Source organism: Opisthocomus hoazin, chromosome 13 (genome assembly GCF_030867145.1).
Source record: "Opisthocomus hoazin isolate bOpiHoa1 chromosome 13, bOpiHoa1.hap1, whole genome shotgun sequence".
NCBI classification, from domain to species: Eukaryota; Metazoa; Chordata; class Aves; order Opisthocomiformes; family Opisthocomidae; genus Opisthocomus; species Opisthocomus hoazin.
In genome coordinates this window covers 15,454,678-15,474,740 of record NC_134426.1, presented here as the reverse complement: position 1 = coordinate 15,474,740, position 20,063 = coordinate 15,454,678, and the positions used below count along the sequence as shown (strand labels likewise).

The window sequence follows — 20,063 nt, the reverse complement described above, 5'->3', positions numbered from 1 at the left end:
AGTCCGGCTGGCCGGCCGCAGGGCATGCTGGGGGCTGTAGTCCTCCAGGGCCACCTCCCACAAGATGGCGGCGGAGAGAGAGGCGTGTGTCATTGGCGGAATTGTGAGACACCGCGACAAAGGAATATTTACACTGGCGGTTTGTACCAGCCTCCAGAGGAGAACAGGGCAGGCGGGGCTGGTGCCGGCCAAAGGGCAGTGAGGGGACCGGGCGGCCCAGCCGCCCTTTGCCGCTGCTCCCTCTCCGGGTTTGTGGTACTGGGAAGAGCGGTGCCCGCGGAGGGGACACTGCCTACAGCCAGCACGGCTTGCTTTGGCGTCCATCGGCTGCTGAACAGCCTCCTTTCACGGGTGCTGTACAGGCAAATATCTTAATGTTGCTCAGATATAACAGCTCACGCAAAGTCAGAGTGAAAACCACACCAGTGATGGCAGCAGGCCTGTGTTGCTCTTGTGTCTGGCATTAAAGAGTAAGGATGTGGAAAGACAGAGCAACTGTAATAACATTTGCAGCGCTGTACTACATTTTTTGAGACGGTAGTGTCACTGCTTCAGAAATACTGACTGACAGCACTCAAATGAAGTTTTTGGTGGGGAGTCAGATGTTCTTATATTGTAGACAGCACAAAAATCTTCTACCATGAAAGCGTGAGATGGGATGGGATCCCTCTGCTGTAGGAAGTTATCTTCCAAAGGCAGGTGAGGAAAGATACCAGACACACAAGCTTCATTAACATATGTAAAATGTATCAGGCAAAAAGCATCCCATTCCCCCACCTCTGGCAGGGGAAAGAAAACATGCGTCTCCTCTGCCAGCGCCTTTGCAACTGCTTTGTCTGTAAATATGGAATGACAAGTTCCAAGGATAACAAACTGACCTCCGAAAAGGCAGTAAGTCTTCTACTCCAGAAAAATGAAGATTGCGTGGGAGATGTTCTCTTTAGTGCTCCATGCAACTGGCCTCCGTGGATGTTTCATCCTGGCTTAACGATACTCTTCTGGCCATTTCCTTCAAACTGGCTGCACGAGGAGTCTGTAAGAGATTGTGGCTGTGTTTCAGCTCAATTATTTGCCTTCATGGATATCAAGCACCAGATGCTTCAAAGCGTGTTTTACTCAAGCAGATCAGGCAAAGCTCAGTGTGCTTACAGGCCTTCTCTTTGAAACCTGGCGGTTTCCAGAGATACAATCCAGAAAAAAAACGGATGACAAATGCATGTCACAGACCAGAAACAGCTGTGTGGTCTCCCACCTTTCTGGTGTGGTATTGGAAACAGAAAAGTGAAACGAGCAGAAGCTCTTGGAAATGGCTCTTGCTGAGCAAAGATGAAAGGCCAGACAGACAGGAACTCTTTCACATGGAAATTTCAAGGATGGCAGAGTATTCCCAAAGGTGATTTAATACTGAATTAAGATATCATTGGGTTGAAAATACAAATAAAACAGCCAGAAGAATACTGCTAAGAGGTTCAAGGACTTAGATTCCCGATATATGTATGACTTTCGTAATTAACAATTTTAGGAGGGGGTTTGTGTGTACTATAAACACCATCATTATGTGACTTAGGTCATGAAAAAGTGAATAAATCAAAGTGATTTATTCCCATGCACACCATGAGAATGAACTTGCAATAGGGGCACAAGATTCTTCTAACTCTAAGCAATTACTGGCTACCAGCTACACTGAAGAATGATGCATATATCACCATTAGAATAGGCATAAATATAAATGATATTTCTTTTCCCATTATGCATGTGATATATAGTTCTTTGAAAGCTGATTTCTTAGTTTTGGTAAGGAAAGTATTTCCCTGCATCACTTATTGCCATTCAATGTAATTATTCTTTGCCAATGGGAGTAAATCTGAATGTCCCACATATATTCTCCAGCTGACCTACTGTTTTAAGTCTGTTCTCCTCCTATTAACCTTAGCTGTAAACAAGATCAAACTTTTCATTCTCTTCTTGTACACCACCCTTTCCATTCATCCAGTCTTCTTCATTGCCTGTCTCTGGATCTTTTCCATTTTAAAAAGAAAACACTTGCTAGAAGTGGAACAGGGGTACTGTAAACAAGTCAGTATAGAAATGCATAATAATATTATTCCATTCTTCTGAGACTTAAAATGTGAATGTTAAAATTATTACCGAGCAGTGAAAATATTCCCTGGCTATGTTGTCTACGGCAGTAACTGTTCTTTCTTTTCAGATTGCTTTAGTTGTCCTGTGATACCCAAACAATAAAGACTGTTCTGAGCATTACTTCCTCCCGTAACACCAAAAATCAACCTTTTTTACTTTTTATACTGAAATTCTTTTAATCTACACATACACGGTGACTAGTCTAAGTTGGTCCAAATTTCAGAAGCTCATCCTTGTTTTAATCAGCATCTGGAGGATACCATTTATACCTCTGGGGCCTTGTTAACCTCTTATTAATCTGATACTACACCGAGATGCCAAATTTTTGCTCAAATGCTGAAGCTGTGCCAAACTGTGCTGCTTCGCTGTCATGTTGCAAGTGAGATAGTCTGCTTTGTGAGAGGAATTTTCACAGACAGCAAATACACTGCCAGTGTGGGTAGGAGAGCTTTACAACGCATGTCCTAATGCCATAAGCACGGCCATTTTCAGACACTATCTTCATCTTCACCTCAACTACAATTTTTCCAGTGCGATACATCAACGTGTATGGCGATCCCAGCAGGGCTGCTGGATGACGTGGGGTTGGCCAAGCCTACGCGCTACTGAAAGTGGCAGGAAGGCCCAGTACAGCTGCGGTTTTACACTGCTGAACTCTTCCCGTGGTTTTACAGTGCTGAACGCTTCACAGCTTGGAGGCTCCAGCCTCGGCCACGGAGCCGTGCAGGCCCCGGCCCCCTCAGCCAGCGGACAGGCCGCAGACACAGCCCCTTGGCGCTGACCTCCCGCCACCGCTCACCCGAGCCGCTCCCTCCTCAGACTTGCCTGTAGCGGAGCCCTTGGTTTAGGACACCCGTCCTCCCCTGTGTAAAACAACGAGCGCTTTTGTGCCGTTTGCTGCCTCAGCGTCCTCAGAGCAGCGACAAAACCCTGCGGAGGTGCCTCCTTGGTCACCTCCGAGCTCTCCTCCCGACACCGGCTCCCCTCCTCTCCCTCCCTTTTGTCCCTCTCTCCGTCTTCGCGGTTTCTCACAGGTAAACGCCTTCCCAAAGCTCTCCGCTCCCACCCCGGGACAGTCTGCTTCCCCCAAAGCCTCCCTTCCCCTTCCCTTCGGCCCAACATTCGCTGCCGCGAAGTCGTTTTCGCTCTTTCCGGAGCCAGGCGCTGGGACCCGGCCCCGCACCGCCTCACGACGGGCAGGCGGCAAAACCGCCGCGGCCGCAGAGCCGGGGGGTGACCGGGCCCGGGCCGCAGGCACCGCCAGGCCGGGCGCCCGCCGCGTCCCTCGCCGAGGGAACAGCCGCCCGCGCGGCCCGGCTCGGGGGGAGCAGCCCGCCAGCGCGACCCCCGCCCCGGGAGCCCCGCCGCCGCTCCCCAGGAGCCGTCCCGCGGGGCGCGGAGCGGGGCGGCCCCGGGCAGGCGGAACGCGGCCCCGCGGCCCGGCGCGGCGGCGGGGAGGCCGGTCCCTTCCGCCGGGGCCGGGCTTCCGGGCGATCAGGTGACGGCGGCAGCTGGCGGGGGAGCGGCTCCGCGGCTCGGGGCGGCGGCGGGGGAGCGGCGAGACCTGCCGGTGAGCCGAGCCGAGCCGAGCCGGTCCCGGCTGGGGGGGGGGGCGGTCTGAGGCACGAAGGGAGCGGGCCGGGGCCGGCTGCGCCCGTTCGAAGCGAGCGAGGCGGGAGCCCCGGGCTCGGCCAGCGCGGCCCGCCCCGGGGGTCGCCGCCGCTGGGCAGGGTCTCGCCCCGCCAGCCCGGGTCCCCGCGGCCTGCCGGGGCCGGGCCCCTCGCCCCGCGGCGGGGCTGGAGCCGTCTGCGAGGGGCAGGGTCGGGCGTTGGGCCGGGGGCGGCCGCGGAGCCTCAGCCCCTGGTGCGGCCCGGCGTCTTCTTTATTTCTGGGAGGAGCTGCTGACTGCTGCTTAAACCGCATCGCGGCTGTTTTGGTTTCTTTTATTTCTGCGTTTTGCTGCTAACCCGGTTAGCCCACTTACAGGGCACTTACCGCTTTGCATAACACTCGGAACCAGGAAGGTGCTCGGGCAGTATTACTCAACGGGTTATATTGGTTTTCTTTTTTTTCTTTTTCCTTTGGACTTTGTGAGGCAAGAGGATAAAAATCTGTATCTGAAGATTCGTGCACTGTTTTCTTGAAGTCTATATTACTATACTTTTATGGAACGGTTAAAAAAAAAGAACTAATCGCTTGCTTTTTGTGACTGTTGGTGCCAATGCCTCGTGTTTGTGAGGTGCGTTGAGTCCTTGGAATTGCCAGAACAGCCTGTCAGGGGGCTCCTACCCTGGACGTGGCAGCTGTCGGACAGACGGACGCTGCAGAATCCCAGTTCATGAAACGAGGCCAGGCAAGGGCGCGCTGGGCTGAGGCAAATGGCTGCTTTCACAAGGCCAGGCGATAGCGCGGACTCGTATGTTGGGGCCGCTGCATGGTAATACTGAAAAGCAGGTACACGGTGCTGTACAGCTTACAGGAGATGAAAACGTGAACTCAGAAAATGTTTCCAAGGTGTTAAAATGTAACATGTTCGGGGGACAGAACAGAGCAATAAGGTAGGAGAGATAAATGTGCATTTAATGATTAACAGTAGGACTTCAGTCCTGTATTTGCTAAGAATGTCTAAAAATGACTGTCAAGAGGTTAACGTACTTTCTTCTAGGCACTGTCAGCAATTATCAACTAAGGTTACCTGTTAGTTTTACTTGAAGTCCAGGCCATCGTCATAGGTTAAGGATCAGATTTTTGCTGAACTTCTGAGTAGGTGTATTTATATAAACTCTGAGTAATGTTTTTAGATTTAGATAGAATTTCCAATGTTTATAAAATTTGTCGGATGTGTGTGAAAATGACAGTGTCACTGTAATAATATAGAAAAATAACCTGACAGGTTTTCCCTTTGATTTAAACAGCAAGAACTTCAGAAACTAACCCAGAACTTGTTTCAGACGGAAACTAGATTTGGATTGTTTTGATTTCAGTAGTCGTAGATAAAATCAAGGAAATAACAAAATAATAGAAAAAAGGAAAGATACATGGAAGAGTGTCTTTCTAGTGGAATCTTACATCCAACAATGCTCTTCTTTTTATTTCATTGCTATGTATTAGATACCGTGAAGGGGGATAAACTTGGGGGTTTATTAATAAACTAGCCAGAGTCCTATATCCTTATCAGAAATTCTTCTTACTGCTCACAAAAGAAGATTAAAAAGTAAATACTTCAACCATCCTAATGTTGTAGTGCTACGAACATGTATTCTACAGCTGTTCCATCCAGGTGACATTAGCGTCTAATTTATATTCCCTCTCCGTCTTTCTCAGGTTGAATTATTGTTCACTTGCTGTGTTTCCAGTGGGTTTTTTGGACTTACAGTGGAAACTCTTCCAGTCTGTGTTGAAGTGTGTCTCGTATATTCTTAGAGTCAGGTCAGTGTACTTTGGCAAATGCAGTCATTTTTCACTCGCTGAGTTCAGAAACGTGATCTTTTACCGTAGACGTTGGGCTCACATTTTCCTAGTGCGCAGTTTCTCCCGCTAGGTTTATAGATCTAGTTTTTAAAGTATTTGAGTAAAATTCCTTTCTTATTGCCTGTTAGTGAGATTTATACACAGTATTTATACAAAGTAGGTAGACCTTACCAGTCTCCTGCACTTACTTCCTTCCTGGACATCCCGTGCTCTCGGTTGTCATGTAACTTTCGGGTCCCAGTGTGCCGTCTGCTTCTCAGAGGTCCAGTTTCACCAGCTCTTTCAGGCACGGTTATTCTTTACACAACTCCGTGGGATTTGTGCTGGATCCCTAAACATGTATTGTCACTTCTGTGTCTTCTTCACACTCCACCGGACTTTTTTACTGGGTTCTTTGAATGGGTTCTTTGTTTCTTAACCATTCATCTGTTGCCACTCTTGATTCTTGGGTGTAGTAAATGTCAGTGATGCAGTCACTTTCAGAACCATTTGTTGGGATATTGTAGGTGTCAAGATGTAAGGGAAATGAACAGCTAATACAGATGGCTTTTAAGTAACAAAGATACTGTTTTCCTGTAAATATCCAGAGAGCAAAGAAGCAAGAAAGAAAAAAGAGAAAACCTTGAATGCTTGCAGTTAGATCACAGCTGATTTTTAGATCCTTTCACTTGTTTTGTTTGCTACTAATCATGTGTCCAGCGTTGATTTGGAGACCTGATCTAAAGGACAAGAGTTTAGCAAACCTGGACTGGCATCTCTAAATTCTGTTTATTTAACCCCAAAAGTCATGTTATATCCCAGTGTACTCACAGTCTTCCTTCTGAACAGTAAATCAAAATGAAAATGGGGTTGATATGGCCTGTTGTGTTGGGTTTTTTTTTTCAGTTTGTGGTTTGGGGTTTTTTTCCCCCTAAAAAGTTTTGTCTCAGTTTAAGTAGTTCAAGTGACATTTCAACATTTTTGAGCTTGTTATGCACTTGGAACAAGTTGAGTGTGCCATTGAACTTCCACTGTAGCATTCACAGGCCATGCTCACAAGTGACACAATACATGATTATCAAATGTAAGTTTAGTCGTTGGATGCTGTTTCTTGCGTGCTTCGTTGTGTGTGTGCAGCGTGGTGTGCAGGTGAACAGACCCAACAGCACTTCCTGTAGACCTAGTTACGTTAAACAGTGTTCCATGGACAAGAGCAAAGGTTGAGAAGGCTTTTCAGAACAAGACTGATTATTTTATTGTTGTGTTTTGACATATTTTTCGTATTTTAAATTGGTTATATCCTAATAGGTCATCAGGCCCAATCAGCCTATAGAGAAATAATTAGGAGAGGATCCCAGTACAGACAAAGGAATGACCTTCTTCTGGGAGAGTAGGTTCAGTGCCTGTTGCATTACATCATTTTGATCTTACTTCTGTCTCGGCCATCTTTATTCCATTATATTACTGATATTCTTATGGATTTCTCTATCATCCTTCTTCGTAACTCAATCACAGAATCACAGAATCACAGAATAGTAGGGGTTGGAAGGGACCTCTGTGGGTCATCTAGTCCAACCCCCCCGCCGAAGCAGGGTCACCTACAGCAGGCTGCACAGGACCTTGTCCAGGCGGGTCTTGAATATCTCCAGAGAAGGAGACTCCACAACCTCCCTGGGCAGCCTGTTCCAGTGCTCCGTCACCCTCAGAGAGAAGAAGTTCCTCCTCATGTTCAGACGGAACTTCCTGTGCCTCAGTTTGTGTCCATTACCCCTTGTCCTGTCACTGGGCACCACTGAAAAGAGCTTGGCCCCATCCTCCTGACACCCACCCTTCAGATATTTGTAGGCATTTATTAGGTCCCCTCGCAGCCTTCTCTTCTTCAGGCTGAACAAGCCCAGTTCCCTCAACCTCTCCTCGTAGTGGAGATGCTCCAGTCCCCTCACCATCCTTGTAGCCCTCCGCTGGACTCTCTCCAGTAGCTCTTCATCCTTCTTGAACTGGGGAGCCCAGAACTGGACACAGTACTCCAGATGAGGCCTCACCAGGGCAGTGTAGAGGGGAAGGAGAACCTCCCTTGTCCTGCTGGCCACACTCTTCTTGATGCACCCCAGGATCCCATTGGCCTTCTTGGCAGCCAGGGCACACTGCTGGCTCATAGTTAACCTGTCGTCCACCAGGACACCCAGGTCCCTCTCCGCAGAGCTGCTCTCCAGCAGGTCCACCCCAAGCCTGTACTGGTGCATGAGGTTGTTCCTCCCCAGGTGCAGGACCCTGCACTTGCCCTTGTTGAACCTCATCAGGTTCCTCTCTGCCCAGCTCTCCAGCCTATCCAGGTCACGCTGAATGGCAGCACAGCCTTCTGGTGTATCTACCACACCTCCCAGTTTGGTGTCGTCAGCAAACTTGCTGAGGGTACATTCTAACTCTTCATCCAGGTCGTTGATGAAGAAGTTAAACAAGACTGGGCCCAGTACTGACCCCTGAGGGACACCACTTGTCACCAGCCTCCAACTAGACTCAGCGCCGCTGATGACAACCCTCTGAGTTCTGCCATTCAGCCAGTTCTCTATCCACTTCACCGACCACTCATCCAGCCCACACTTCCTCAGCTTCCCCAGGAGGATATCATGGGAGACCGTGTCGAAAGCCTTGCTGAAGTCAAGGTAGACAACATCCACGGCTCTCCCTTCGTCTACCCAGCCAGTCATGTCATCGTAGAAAGCTATCAGATTGGTCAGGCATGATTTCCCCTAGGTGAATCCATGCTGACTACTCCTGATAACCTTCTTTTCTTCCACTTGCGATGATTTATCTGTTTTTCATAGTTACTAAAAGCTCAGGGTTTTTTAAGTAGGTGTTTGTGAAGATACAGATTTTATCTTTCTGATGAGTCTCCAGATTTCTGATGTTAAATATACGGAATGTAATTTGGAAAAAGGGAGTTGTTTTGCCACATTGTTTTTAGGGATGCAGAAATTAATGTATATGCCTCTTCTACAGGTTTTCCTTGTGTTATTTGCCAAGATATGAGCACCAGACATTTCTTGTGCCCATTCCATAAAATGATGCTAGTGTTTTTTAAAATGTGTTGAACTCCTTAGTTTTAATGAGGTTTTCTTGATGTTGATATTAGTTCCCAGCAAACATGTATAAGTCCAAGTTGGTAAGTTTTCAGCATTAAAATACTGAGCAAGACAGGCTGAAGATTCTGGTAGTAAGGATGTATGAAAAACCCAAGTGTCTTTAGCATGTTGTTTGTGGGCTGGCAGCGTTTCCATCTGCTTTGAACTAACCTGAATTTTGATTTTGTACAATGAACTGCGTTGCTGCTGAGTGTAAATGAAGTCATGGTATGAGACACTGAGAGTCAGCAGTGCTGAAAGCAATGTATGTTAAAGTACAGCATCTGCGAATACAAAGCTGCCCCTCTGGGACACTGTGCAAAATGATGTAACTGAGTGAAAAGCTCTGCACAAATATATTTGACTTGCTGTAATTGAGTGTCTTCATTGCAATACCTTCATGAGGCTTGAGTATGGTGCTTTCTTCACCGTGTGGTGGGATTGTGTTGTATGAAAAAACCGTTGACATTAACAGGTAGAGATACTGAGGTTTTGTTTTGCTGCCCTGCTCTTGTGCTTCAGTGCTGCTACAAAGGGGGAACGCTGAGGAAAGCCTTTAATGCTGTGGGGTAAGTTTGCAAAGAAATCAGCTTTTGAAAAATTCAGGTAGCCCTTTTAAAATGCTTAACTGTTTGTACACTCACAAAAAGTTCAGATAATCACCTGCTTCTTTCTCAGAACCTTATCTAGGTATTCATATCCCTGCAGCAGCAACATGATGTCAGACTTTCATGAAAAGCACAGTGCCGTATTTTAAACATTTTTGTTTTGGTGAATTTATTTCTGTAACTGCTAAAAATCTCTTAGTTCTTGTATTGAAGATCTTGTACCGGTCAAAGTGTTTGTTTCTGGAAATGTAAATGCCTTGTGCCAAGTGTCAAAGTTTTAGAATTTGCGTATCAAGGAATTACACTGAGAGGTTGTTGCTACTGAAATAAAATAAATGGTGTTCTTTGATAAATATGATGTTAATGAGAGGTAAAAGCATGTAAGTAAAATTACAGCACATTAAAGTAAAATTTTTAGTGCTTCTGCATTGCTACTAGATGAGAAATGTTTGATAGTTTGAAAGTACTAAAAATGTTTGGTAGTCATATCAACACACTGCTGTGATAGCAGCAATATACTGCTGATGAGACAAATCAAGTACTAAACTACCTTTGCTTGCCATTATTATTAATTTTCCAAATTAATGAACATTGGACTTAAAAACTATGCGTTAAGTCAGTCTGTCCGAACTGTGAGTTGTTTCGTGATTAAATTCTATTTCAGACTGCACTCACAGTTGTCACTAGCACTGAATTTTTGGAAGAGCATGTGTGACTAGGTGAGCTCATTCTTCTCGTAGCAAATCTCATTTATGAGAAAATACAATGGTTTTCTTTTGGCTGTGGATCTCAGTTACTTATCAGTAACTTTAAGATACAGGTCACGTATCAGCCAGGTGATACTACAGGACTTTAAAGTAGCTTAGTTTCTAAAAAAAGATCCCTCTTGGCTATGTTAAACTAAAACCATCAACAATAGGATTCCCGTCCTTCTTAGGTAAGTCACTACTAGTTTGGAACAGGACAAGAATACAATGTTACAAAGCTAAGAAATTGTTTGGGTTTTTTGTTTTTTCTTTCCCTTTCTCACTTCTACGATTCCAACGGGAAGATTCTTGTGACCTTGTGCCTGGGTAACTCTTGAGGATGGCAAGCAAAGGACCCACGACTTCTACATCAACAAAGAGCTCCAATACTGGAGGGACCAGTGGCAGCAGTAGCAGTAATGGTGCTGGGGACAATGCTAATCAGGACAACACTTTCGAATGTAACATCTGTTTAGACACTGCCAAGGATGCAGTTATCAGCTTGTGTGGACACCTCTTCTGGTAAGGACTCAAGCCCCCCCCAATAAAACCGGAACACTGTGTGTGTCGCTGAGCACGTAAAAGCCTTTGATTTATATAATTCTAGGTGTCTGTCACTGTTTAGAGTTAACAGAGTTAGAGGGTTAATAGTAGTGCCAGCTGTGAATTTAGGCCTGCAAAGGCGTTATATTCGCATTGTTCTTGCACGGTTTAGATTTGGTGTTTGTAGTGCCTTGTATCTGATCAGATTGTTCAGCTGAGAGAGTATAAGGAACCTACTTTGAAAGAAATCCCGTTTTGAGTCAGTAGTCTAACCTGGAAGCCAATGTATCAAAAAATGCAGTTACTTAGAAGAACTTAGCTGTAAGGAAGGTTCACTAAAAGAGAATTGGTTCTATTTTAACCAAAACCAGAACAACGTCAAATCAAATATCCTGTATAAAATAAGTAAGGACCATGGTTTTGGTTTAGGAGCAGTTTGGTTTTGCTTTTTGACTGGTTTTCTTTGCTCACGTTCCAGAGATTTGGTTTCTTGCTTCTTAAACGTCCTATACTTCTGGATTATTTTGTAAAAGCAAACAAACAAGCAGCCCCACACAGACAGTTCAGTGTTCGTTGGTACTGCCTGGTTATGTGTGTTATTTTATTTGTGCTGTCTGGTCTACCATAGATACCTTGTTCAGACCAGAATTCCTTCCTAACTTGTGCATACCTAAACCTGCATCTGAAACTAGGTTCTGGAGGCCAAATTGTAGTTTTTGTGCTTCCTACAAGCTTGCATTTTTTTCCTTTGAACCCATAAAAAAAAAAAGGTAACAAGCTTTTACACTCAGGCTATTTCTCTCTGCCCATGGTATTGTAGTTGTAATACTAATCTTTCAGTTCTTTGATCTGACTTGGGAATGTATTGCACAAATATAATAAGCTCGTAACATTTCTTATTTCGGTAGCGTGGTCTAGAATATACTCTTTCTTGAATCTTAAGAAGTTATTAAGGATTGACATGGCCAAATGTTTGGGTGTTTTTGGTTTTTTTTTTTGTTTATTTTACCCAGTAGGCTACATTGTGCTCTTTAATAAAGACAAGCCTAGAATAGCATTTCTTTTCTGTGTAGATATATGTAACATCTGAAAATCCAGTTTTTTTGTTCTAGGAGAAGATGGAAGTCTCATTACTGACATCTTCCTCATTTGCATCTTAGCTCAGGGATATCTTTTCATGGTATCAGAAGAGAAAATGTGTACAGTAAACAGTAAGATTAAGTAAGCCTCTGTATGGGCCTTTGGTGTGGATGAGGACCCAGGGATCAAAGGTGATATGCAGAGAATCACATTAGCAACTTAGATTGCATAACCTGAAAAGACCGGTGGAGATCAGGCTTGGGCTGAGCTTTCAAAAATTATCTTAATGGGAGGTTATGGAACTGGCCCAGCTGGATTCCAGGATTCTGTTGTCTCCAAGCTGTGCTGTCTGTGGTACACTTTATACATTTGTCGGTTCGGGTGTCAGTAACTAATTCTGTTTTCCCCTCTTTTTCTGCTCTGTGAACAAATTGTCCTGGGAATGCTCACAGTTGGCCTTGTTTACACCAGGTAAGACAGGTTTCCTTTTACTTTGTCTTTCATCAGCTCCTGTTACTCAATAAAGCCCTTGGTTCTCTGGAGTATCCCCCTCTTTTCAAATGCGCTTCTTTCTCTCCAGGGCAACTGCAGTGTGCTAATGCAACTTCATGCGCAACACCTTGCAATCTGCTCTTTCAGCAAAAAGAAAACTTAGATTCTGTTCCACTTGCCTCCCACTTTCGGGTTTCTTAAACACTGAGGATTCCCAGTTTTGGTAGGAGACTTGCTGTAGGCAGTTCACAGAGGTTTAGTTTGCAGGCTTAAGTGCTGAGCATACTTCTCTTTGCATATGTAGTGTTTTACATTGTGGTACAATTATAGAAAAGTTAGATGAAAGGAGGGTATCTACACTAGCTCTTGGCCTGTGCAGGACTGTTGGTGCTGTTTATTTCTTCATATTTTACTCCAGTGCAGTTCTGAATGTGTGCACGTCAGCAAGTGGATCGTACCAGAACAATAGCCAAAATGCCAACACTTTGGAGAGTACTTGGCGCTTATTAAAACGTTTTACTCCATGGCTTTCCGAGAAATTGCTAAGGTCTCTCTGCCTGGTGGCAAATGAGGTTTGCATGTTGTTATTTTCGTGGTCTTTTACTAGTTTTCTTGCAATTTCTTTTCTTTTAGTGGCTAGAGACCAGGCCAAACAGACAAGTGTGCCCTGTATGCAAAGCAGGAATCAGTCGAGATAAAGTTATTCCTCTGTATGGAAGAGGTAGCACTGGGCAACAGGATCCCAGGTAAGAAACCTAAATACAATGATTTTTCTGTGAAAACTGAAGATGAAACTTTGGTTTAAGATCTTAAGAGATGAAACTACTAAAGTACTGCATTCACAATTTGAAATACTTTGTCAGAAGGCAGATAGAACTGACATTTCTGTCATATGTTTCTGGCTTTTTCAGGGCCTGGGTTTGTACACCTCATTTCTTGTTCAACTGGCAATTTATCTTTATTTGAATTGGGTGTTAATTATCAGTTATAAGTGGCAGGTTGCAACGAATGTTGTCTGACTGGAGAAGTTTATATAAACTGTTTGTGTCGTCAGTTTCTAGCATTTGCAACGGGACTTTGTTATTCAAAAGTGCAGTATCTTAATTCAGTGACGCTGTATCTTAGTGCAGTATCTTAATTCAGGACGCTGAAGGTGCGTGCAGCTGGGCGGTTTACTCGTTCACACACTACCTCCAGCTCTGCTGCAGCACAGCCCTGTGAGAACGTGCTCTGTGTTTGTTTTGTCCGTACTATTGTCATGTGTCCTTGCACTTGAGCTAATTTCACAACTTCCTGCAGAGAGAAAACTCCGCCACGACCCCAAGGACAGAGACCTGAACCAGAGAACAGAGGGGTAAGTGAAAAAACAAGCTCGAGCAGATAAGTTGTTTTGTTGATGGTGGTATTTATTAATCCTGGAGAACATAATGTGTGCCTGAGATCCTATGTGAGGGTCCTACAGCTTACACTTCTTGCTCATCCCCAGTAGGTTATTCATGAATAGTTCATATCTGCAGTGTGACAGAAAACTCCATTCCTATAGTTCCCAAATAACGGGCTAACTTGAATCGTGCTTCATGAGAACAGCCCTGTGTGGCATCACTGGAAATACTCTTCATACTTGATCATTCTCCCTATACAAATACAAGGAACATTTTGCTTTGAAAATTCTTTGTGGAAGTGTATTTCTGTCAAACTGTACCTGGCATGGAAATACGTACTCCATATGCGAACTTGCTTTTTTGGCACTGACGCCTGCTTCTAGCATTTCTATGGGATGTTACAATACCATGGCCTTACAAGCGAAAGAATGTAGATAACTGTTGGATACATGTTAATTTTAAGAGGGATCTGTGGTTTTGCTGAGGAAATGACATAGAGTGAATGTAAACAGCAGCTGGGTAGGTTGAACAGACTCGGGAGTAGGCAGTAGGGCAGACGACAGTGTTTTTAGCACAAGGGCCACGAGCATGACCTGATGAAACAGTTGCGTGTTTCCCTGTAACGCAGCCTGGGGTCCTCGGAGAGCGTTTGTATACCTCATGCTTCGGGCAAACAACTCTGCTGGGTGTGATTAATGAACATTTCTCTATTGAATGTATTGGGAGCTGAGTTGTTCTCTCTCGCCAGGGAGTTGCCTTCTTATTGAATCAGCTGCTGTACCTTGGTTGAACCTTTTAGCTGCTGCTGCCGTAAGTCAGAGGCGTCTGGTATGAAGCCATAGCAGTACTGATGCTGCCCGCCTGTTTCAGGCCACGCAGGGTGCTTTGCTGTCCCTGGTAGTTAGTGCGAAATGCTTGAGAAGAGTCATAAGTCAAATCAAAGATCAACTCAGACATGTCTGGCTTTTATTGTATGAGTGAAATCATCTTTGTCCTCCCACTGTTAGGAGGTGATAGACCAGAGGGTTTTTTAGAATTAGTATTGCTGTTTTAATTCTGAGACGAGAGGACAGTTTGCTGGGTTACAGAACATGGTGACTGTGAGCTCTCCATGGGTTTTAAACATGAGGCAACTACTTAGATTCATAGGTTCTCAAATAGCGCGCTGCTTTTCTACAGGCGGATTCATCTTGATTCAAAAGACTTAGCTTTTGACCTGATGTGGTATTGTAGTCTGGATCCCACAGGGGTGAACGTTGTTGCATTGTAACTCTTCCTTTTTTCCTCCTTTCCTTATGTCTTGCATTCCTGCCCAGATGACTTTATCTGCCACCTTAATTAGAGTCCCCCTGGTAACTTTTTTTTTTTTGTACTGTTCTCTATAATGTTCTATGCTTCCCACTGGCAATTGATCACTTTACTGCATGTTTAAATGATGCACATGTATCGTGAAAATCAATGCAGCTTATTTTTTTACAATGCCTTTCTTAGTCACATGACCAATAGCTATTAATACAGAATTATTAACACATTGTTAAGACATTCCAAACAGAATTGGTAATGTTGATTTTGATATCTTGTCAGATACATACTACTTTAAGTTGAGAAATGTTACAGAAACACTCATGGCCTTCAAGCAAGAACTGCGTTTCCTAGTTTGCATTTTCACAAACTTTTGGGTTGCTCTGGCAAGTAGTTTGCTACTGTGTGAAACATTTTAAAACCATGAGAACTAAAGACGTATTTAACAGTAGTGTGGCAGACTGAAAGTTGCCAGACAGGGTGATAACTCCTTCAGCTGTAGGAAAGCCAGTGAGAGGGAATGCCTGCACTTTTACAAAATGTTCTGCAATAGGCTTTAAATGATTAGTACCTTCTTTTCTCTTCTGTTGCTTTGTTTTCTGCAGGGATTCCAGGGCTTTGGGTTTGGCGATGGTGGCTTCCAAATGTCATTCGGAATTGGGGCGTTTCCCTTCGGTATATTTGCGACAGCATTCAACATAAATGACGGGCGACCTCCTCCAGGTACCATGCATCCTGTCTTCTCCGAGAGTCCTGTTGCAAACAGACGTTTTACAGACTCCCTTCTAACTTTTAAACAAATAGCTTGTGAAATGACATAGCTTTCTGAACAGCCCAGTAAATCAGTGTTGTATATAGAAACACAAAATGAGGGAAAATGGCCAGCAGAGAGCATAGTCTATGGCTTACACATTTTGTACAGGTGCTTAGAGAAGAAGCAAGTTGGTCACTGCATAGGATTTGCTGAAGGCCCTCCTGAGAGGACAGGAGGACTGGAGAGGGACAGTGGCACTGGAGACTTCTCCCCTTTAGTTCAAATGTCTCCTCTGGTACTCCAGCAGCCTCCCTCTGCAAAACGAGACAAATTGGACTAGAGTTTCTAATAATAACAAAAAGGAGTCGGTAGGGGTGTATGAAGGAGACCCGTGTTTTGAAAACAGCAGGAAAGGACCATTTCCTGAAAGGTGGGAAGGAAAAATTTAAACTGGTGCTCTGCACCACGAAATAATGACAGCAGAGATTGTTCCTTTTTCAGAAATTTGTCGCTGAGACAGTCATCTGCATTCCACAGAAGTAACTTTCTAGTGAAATCATTTTACTGTTTTTAGTTAAGAGAAAACATTTGGGTTACGCCAAGTAGTGGCCTCACTCTCTAAAAATTAAGTAATCCCGAGAAAGCGTGCTCCCCATCTGCACTGTAGACAAACCGAGTCTACCTGTTTTGAACAAGAAAACCCTACTGCCCAGGATTTTCTGGACTTCCTCTGTGGAAGGTTGTGCCTGGCAAATCTTCTTTAACATGTCATATGGCGTAGGAATTTGAGAAACAGAAACACATTCTTCATGTCACAGCTGTGTTGCTGTCCTTGGGTCAAATTAACGTGCCTATTAACTACACTTCACTGTCTGCTGCAAATTTGGAGGTGTGACTGAGGCAAAGAATATGGAAATACATGCTGTTGTAACAGCCACAATTTAATCACCTCCTTTATCTGCTTTTCATCTGTGGATTCGGTACAGCAGTTCCAGAAAGGCACAGGTTGAGCTTTAGAGCTCTTGTGCTTTTCATTAGTTCTCTTGGTCAAGCCTGCGCATGTGGCTTTGACTGTTCTACCATTTCCTTATTCAGAGATGTTTTGCCTTGATGGGGAGGAGCGCTCAGGTGGAGTTGGTAGAGTTCCTTAGGATGGAAACAGTAAGCTTAGCTCAGCAGTCAGCAGTGAACTAAGCCGTGAGCTTGGCTCAGCGCTGGCCCCAGAAGTACTCCGAGCAGCCCTGCGAGTACTCCAGCACTTGGAGCTGCCTGCTGCTGTTGGTCATGACAAGGTTTACCAGGAGTCCTGCTGCAGGGAGCTGGTGCTTGTCTTCCCATATGGTTGGCCAGTCTGAGGGTAGGAAGTAGCAACAGTTTCTCACCAAGTAGATTTCTTGTGTGTCTTTCCATTTATGAATGTAGTATGTTCAGAATATACACTATTCTGGAGAAGGGGAAGGAGCTGAACTGTTTTTTTCATTTCCTGTTTTCCAGCTGTTCCAGGGACTCCTCAATATGTGGATGAGCAGTTCCTCTCCCGCCTCTTCCTGTTTGTGGCTCTGGTGATAATGTTCTGGCTGTTGATTGCATAAATCTTTTCCATTTTTCTGTATGTTCATGGCCAACAAGGCCACTGAAACAGTTACAAACTGCATCCCCGTCCCATTTTAAACCTCTTGGTGTCTGGTTCCGTAGCTAACTGTGGGCTTCAGGAATTGGTGGTACCACAGCACAATGAGGAGTCTCAGATTTTGCACCAGAGTCGGAAATTAAACATTGGTTAAAAAGCATATTTCAGCTCAGCTATCTTGTACAACAGGTTCCTGCCACAGACCATGGGCCTAACTTTGAGCTCCGCTCCTAAAAGGAGCGCTGCTTTGAAATCCTGTGCCAATCAGTGACACCAGGTGTACGTGAAAGACAGTTGCCCCAAGGTAGACCGGGCAGGTAAGGAAACTCCTGCAATGTGGTCAGTATCTCATGCTTGGCATGCTTGGCGACGGATCTGCCGGAGCTGCGGACGTTATTTAATGTCTTTACATCAGCATCCAGCCTTCTTCAGGAAACCATCTGCAGCACCGCTGAGACTCTGGGCACAGCATGCGATGCAAATGGAGCCAGGTTTGGAGACTGGTTTCGTTTCTTGCTGTTGTTTCCCAGCGTGGTGGAAAACCCCTCCTGAAGCAGCTCTGATGGCTGTTAGAAGAAGGGGGACATATAAATTTATGCTGCAATTTTTTAAAGCCTGACTTTGCTGGAGCCAGACACTGGAAGATTCTCTCCTTGCGGAGCGGGGTGCGGTTGCCGAACAGTACGACGCACGTATCTGCCTCACCCGGCCCAGTTCCTCACTGACTAAACAGTGTTGTCTTCCTTGGTTCTGCACAGCAGCCTGTGGCTGCGCTCATGGATAATCCCCTCACAACTTTGTCACTGTAGCTACATTTATTCTTCCCAAGGCTTTGAGACTTTCTACGCAAGGTCATGTACTCCAAATAAAATCCTATTACAGATCTGAGATCAGCTTGATTGGGGAGAGGAACAAAAGACATCTTTATGTGAGTTTTGAAGTTAAACTTGTCACACTGTAAAATTATACAGGAGGAAAAATGAGATCCTGCCTTGGCTAGCACATGCCACAGTAGGGAACGTTTGGAAGAGCTTCCCTCTCTGGGTGCACACAGCTGCTCCATGCCGCAGCAGAGTGGCCATGGTGCAGGAGTCTCTGCAGAACCTACCAAAGATACTGACTAGAAGTGCCGGAGGAGACCACAACCGTGTCTGTGCTGAGAGGAGCAGGTTTCAGAAGGTGAGCACTCGGTAGCCGTTTTGGGATCCTGTTGGGTATACAGCTTTAAAGAGTACTCCGGATGTGTTTGTGTAGATTCCTTCAGAACAGCCGATACGAGAGATTCCCTAGCAAGATGAACAGTTTTCGTATTTCTCTGACTAGGCAATTCCATTTTTTTTTCTCTTATTGCTTTTAGATTATTTTGATTCAGGTCGCTGATAGTCATAATGATTTCCTTCAAGATTAATATTGCGACTTCTCTGGCAACAGACAGACAACTGACAAAACAAATCAACTCATAGAAACTTTGTGTTAATAGCTAGGGATTTTCTAGTGTATGGATGAGGTTCCAGGGCAGGACACCTTAATTAATTGTTGTAGAAGCTTATTTATGTAATTATAAACTGTTCACTTTTAACATCAAGACAAAGGATGACTGAAGTTTAACTTGCCTACCTCCAGAATTTCACGCGGCAAGTAGTGCTTTTGCGGTGTTTTGCCACATCTAGTCAAATTTACACCTGACTGGGTGATAATCTGGCAGAATATATTGCTCAGCTATAAACAGTCGAAGTGGTGCTTCACCTTCTGCTGTGTGGCACTTTGGAGAAGCTTCGCTTGTGCGTGTGGCTCTTCTCAAGTGCCTGACTTGGTAACTAGGCCCCTTTCTAGGAGAAAGGCTGTTCGCTGGGTTCCCAGCCAGCTGGAGGGCCGGCTTGGGGTGCGCCGGCAGCACCACCTGCTGCTGGGAAGCGGTGGGTTCCCCCTGCTCCTGGTGCTGGGAAGCTGGGTGCTGGGAGCAGAGGTTACCCAGGGAGGAGCAGGGCAGCCCTTCAGAGCCTTTTTCCGAGAAAGAGGACAAAAAGTGACCGTGATAGGTTCAAAGGGTATTGAAACTGAATTAACTAGCGCTTATGTCTTAAAATACAGAATTCTAACAGCTTGGGGTTCTTTTTCCATCTATTGGTGAGAGACATGATGGGTTTAGACGGAGGTGGCTGCAGAAACATGCCCGAGAGTCCTTATTTTCTGGCAATCCAAGAATGAAATAGTCTAAAAGTGTTACCGCTTCCGCTCCTGCCCTTTCCTTGGTGTGCTTTTTGTATCGTACCCTACTGCACACGGCCCGTAATGGCTTGTTTAGTGCATTACCGTTACTGTTCACTAATTTTCACTGTTGTGAAAGTGATTTAGAATTAAAAAATGGTTTTACATTGACCCGAGTGCGCCGCCCTTCCTTTGCGCTTCGCGGACAGAGTGCGGTGAGGCGCTCGCCCGAGCCCTGCCTCCACGACGAGGACCGGAGGAGCCAGTTGCTGGTCCGTGCCTCGGCGGGAAAAGCGGGGGGATTGAGGTGAGGCCTCACGTCTCGCTGCCCGCCGCAGCGGGGCCGTTCTGCGGCCAGGCCGGGCCCAGCGATCGGAGCCGCTGCGTCCCGCCGACCGCTGCCCGCTACGGCACGTGGTGGGAGGGGTTTGGGGGCACGGCCTCACGTTCATTGGCCCTCGCCGCGGAAGGGGCGGGACGCTCACCGCCAAGGAGTGCGGGGATTGGCGTCTGGCCGTGAGGGGGGCGGAGTGCCGATTGGCCTGCGGCGAGGAAAAGGGCGGGGCGATAAGCTGCCCCCTTGGGGCGGGGCTCGGCGCCGAGA

The 20,063-nt window shown here is 45.6% G+C and overlaps 1 protein-coding gene across 2 annotated transcripts; it reads left to right on the top strand.

The window, feature by feature from the left end:
* Window positions 1–3,624: 3,624 nt before the first annotated feature.
* Window positions 3,625–19,630, top strand: RNF185 (ring finger protein 185). Of its 2 annotated transcripts, none has more exons than XM_075434274.1 (7): window positions 3,625–3,712; window positions 10,374–10,590; window positions 12,144–12,162; window positions 12,817–12,929; window positions 13,483–13,537; window positions 15,473–15,590; window positions 17,116–19,630. In XM_075434274.1, exons 2-7 carry the CDS (start codon window positions 10,409–10,411, stop codon window positions 17,211–17,213), a joined length of 585 nt encoding a protein of 194 aa, XP_075290389.1. In that variant the 5' UTR covers window positions 3,625–3,712; window positions 10,374–10,408; the 3' UTR covers window positions 17,214–19,630. The 2 variants fall into 2 exon arrangements, with proteins under 2 accessions (XP_075290389.1, XP_075290390.1); XM_075434275.1 differs by lacking the exon at window positions 3,625–3,712 and adding an exon at window positions 4,010–4,700.
* Window positions 19,631–20,063: the final 433 nt, after the last annotated feature.

What these genes read in the sequence shown, in the direction of transcription:
- RNF185 (XM_075434274.1), top strand. Translation starts at nt 10,409, where the DNA reads ATGGCAAGCAAAGGACCCACGACTTCTACATCAACAAAGAGCTCCAAT. An exon ending in CTGAACCAGAGAACAGAGGG is followed by an intron (nt 13,538 to 15,472) that starts GTAAGTGAAAAA and finishes TGTTTTCTGCAG; the next exon opens with GGATTCCAGGGCTTTGGGTT. An exon ending in TGACGGGCGACCTCCTCCAG is followed by an intron (nt 15,591 to 17,115) that starts GTACCATGCATC and finishes CCTGTTTTCCAG; the next exon opens with CTGTTCCAGGGACTCCTCAA.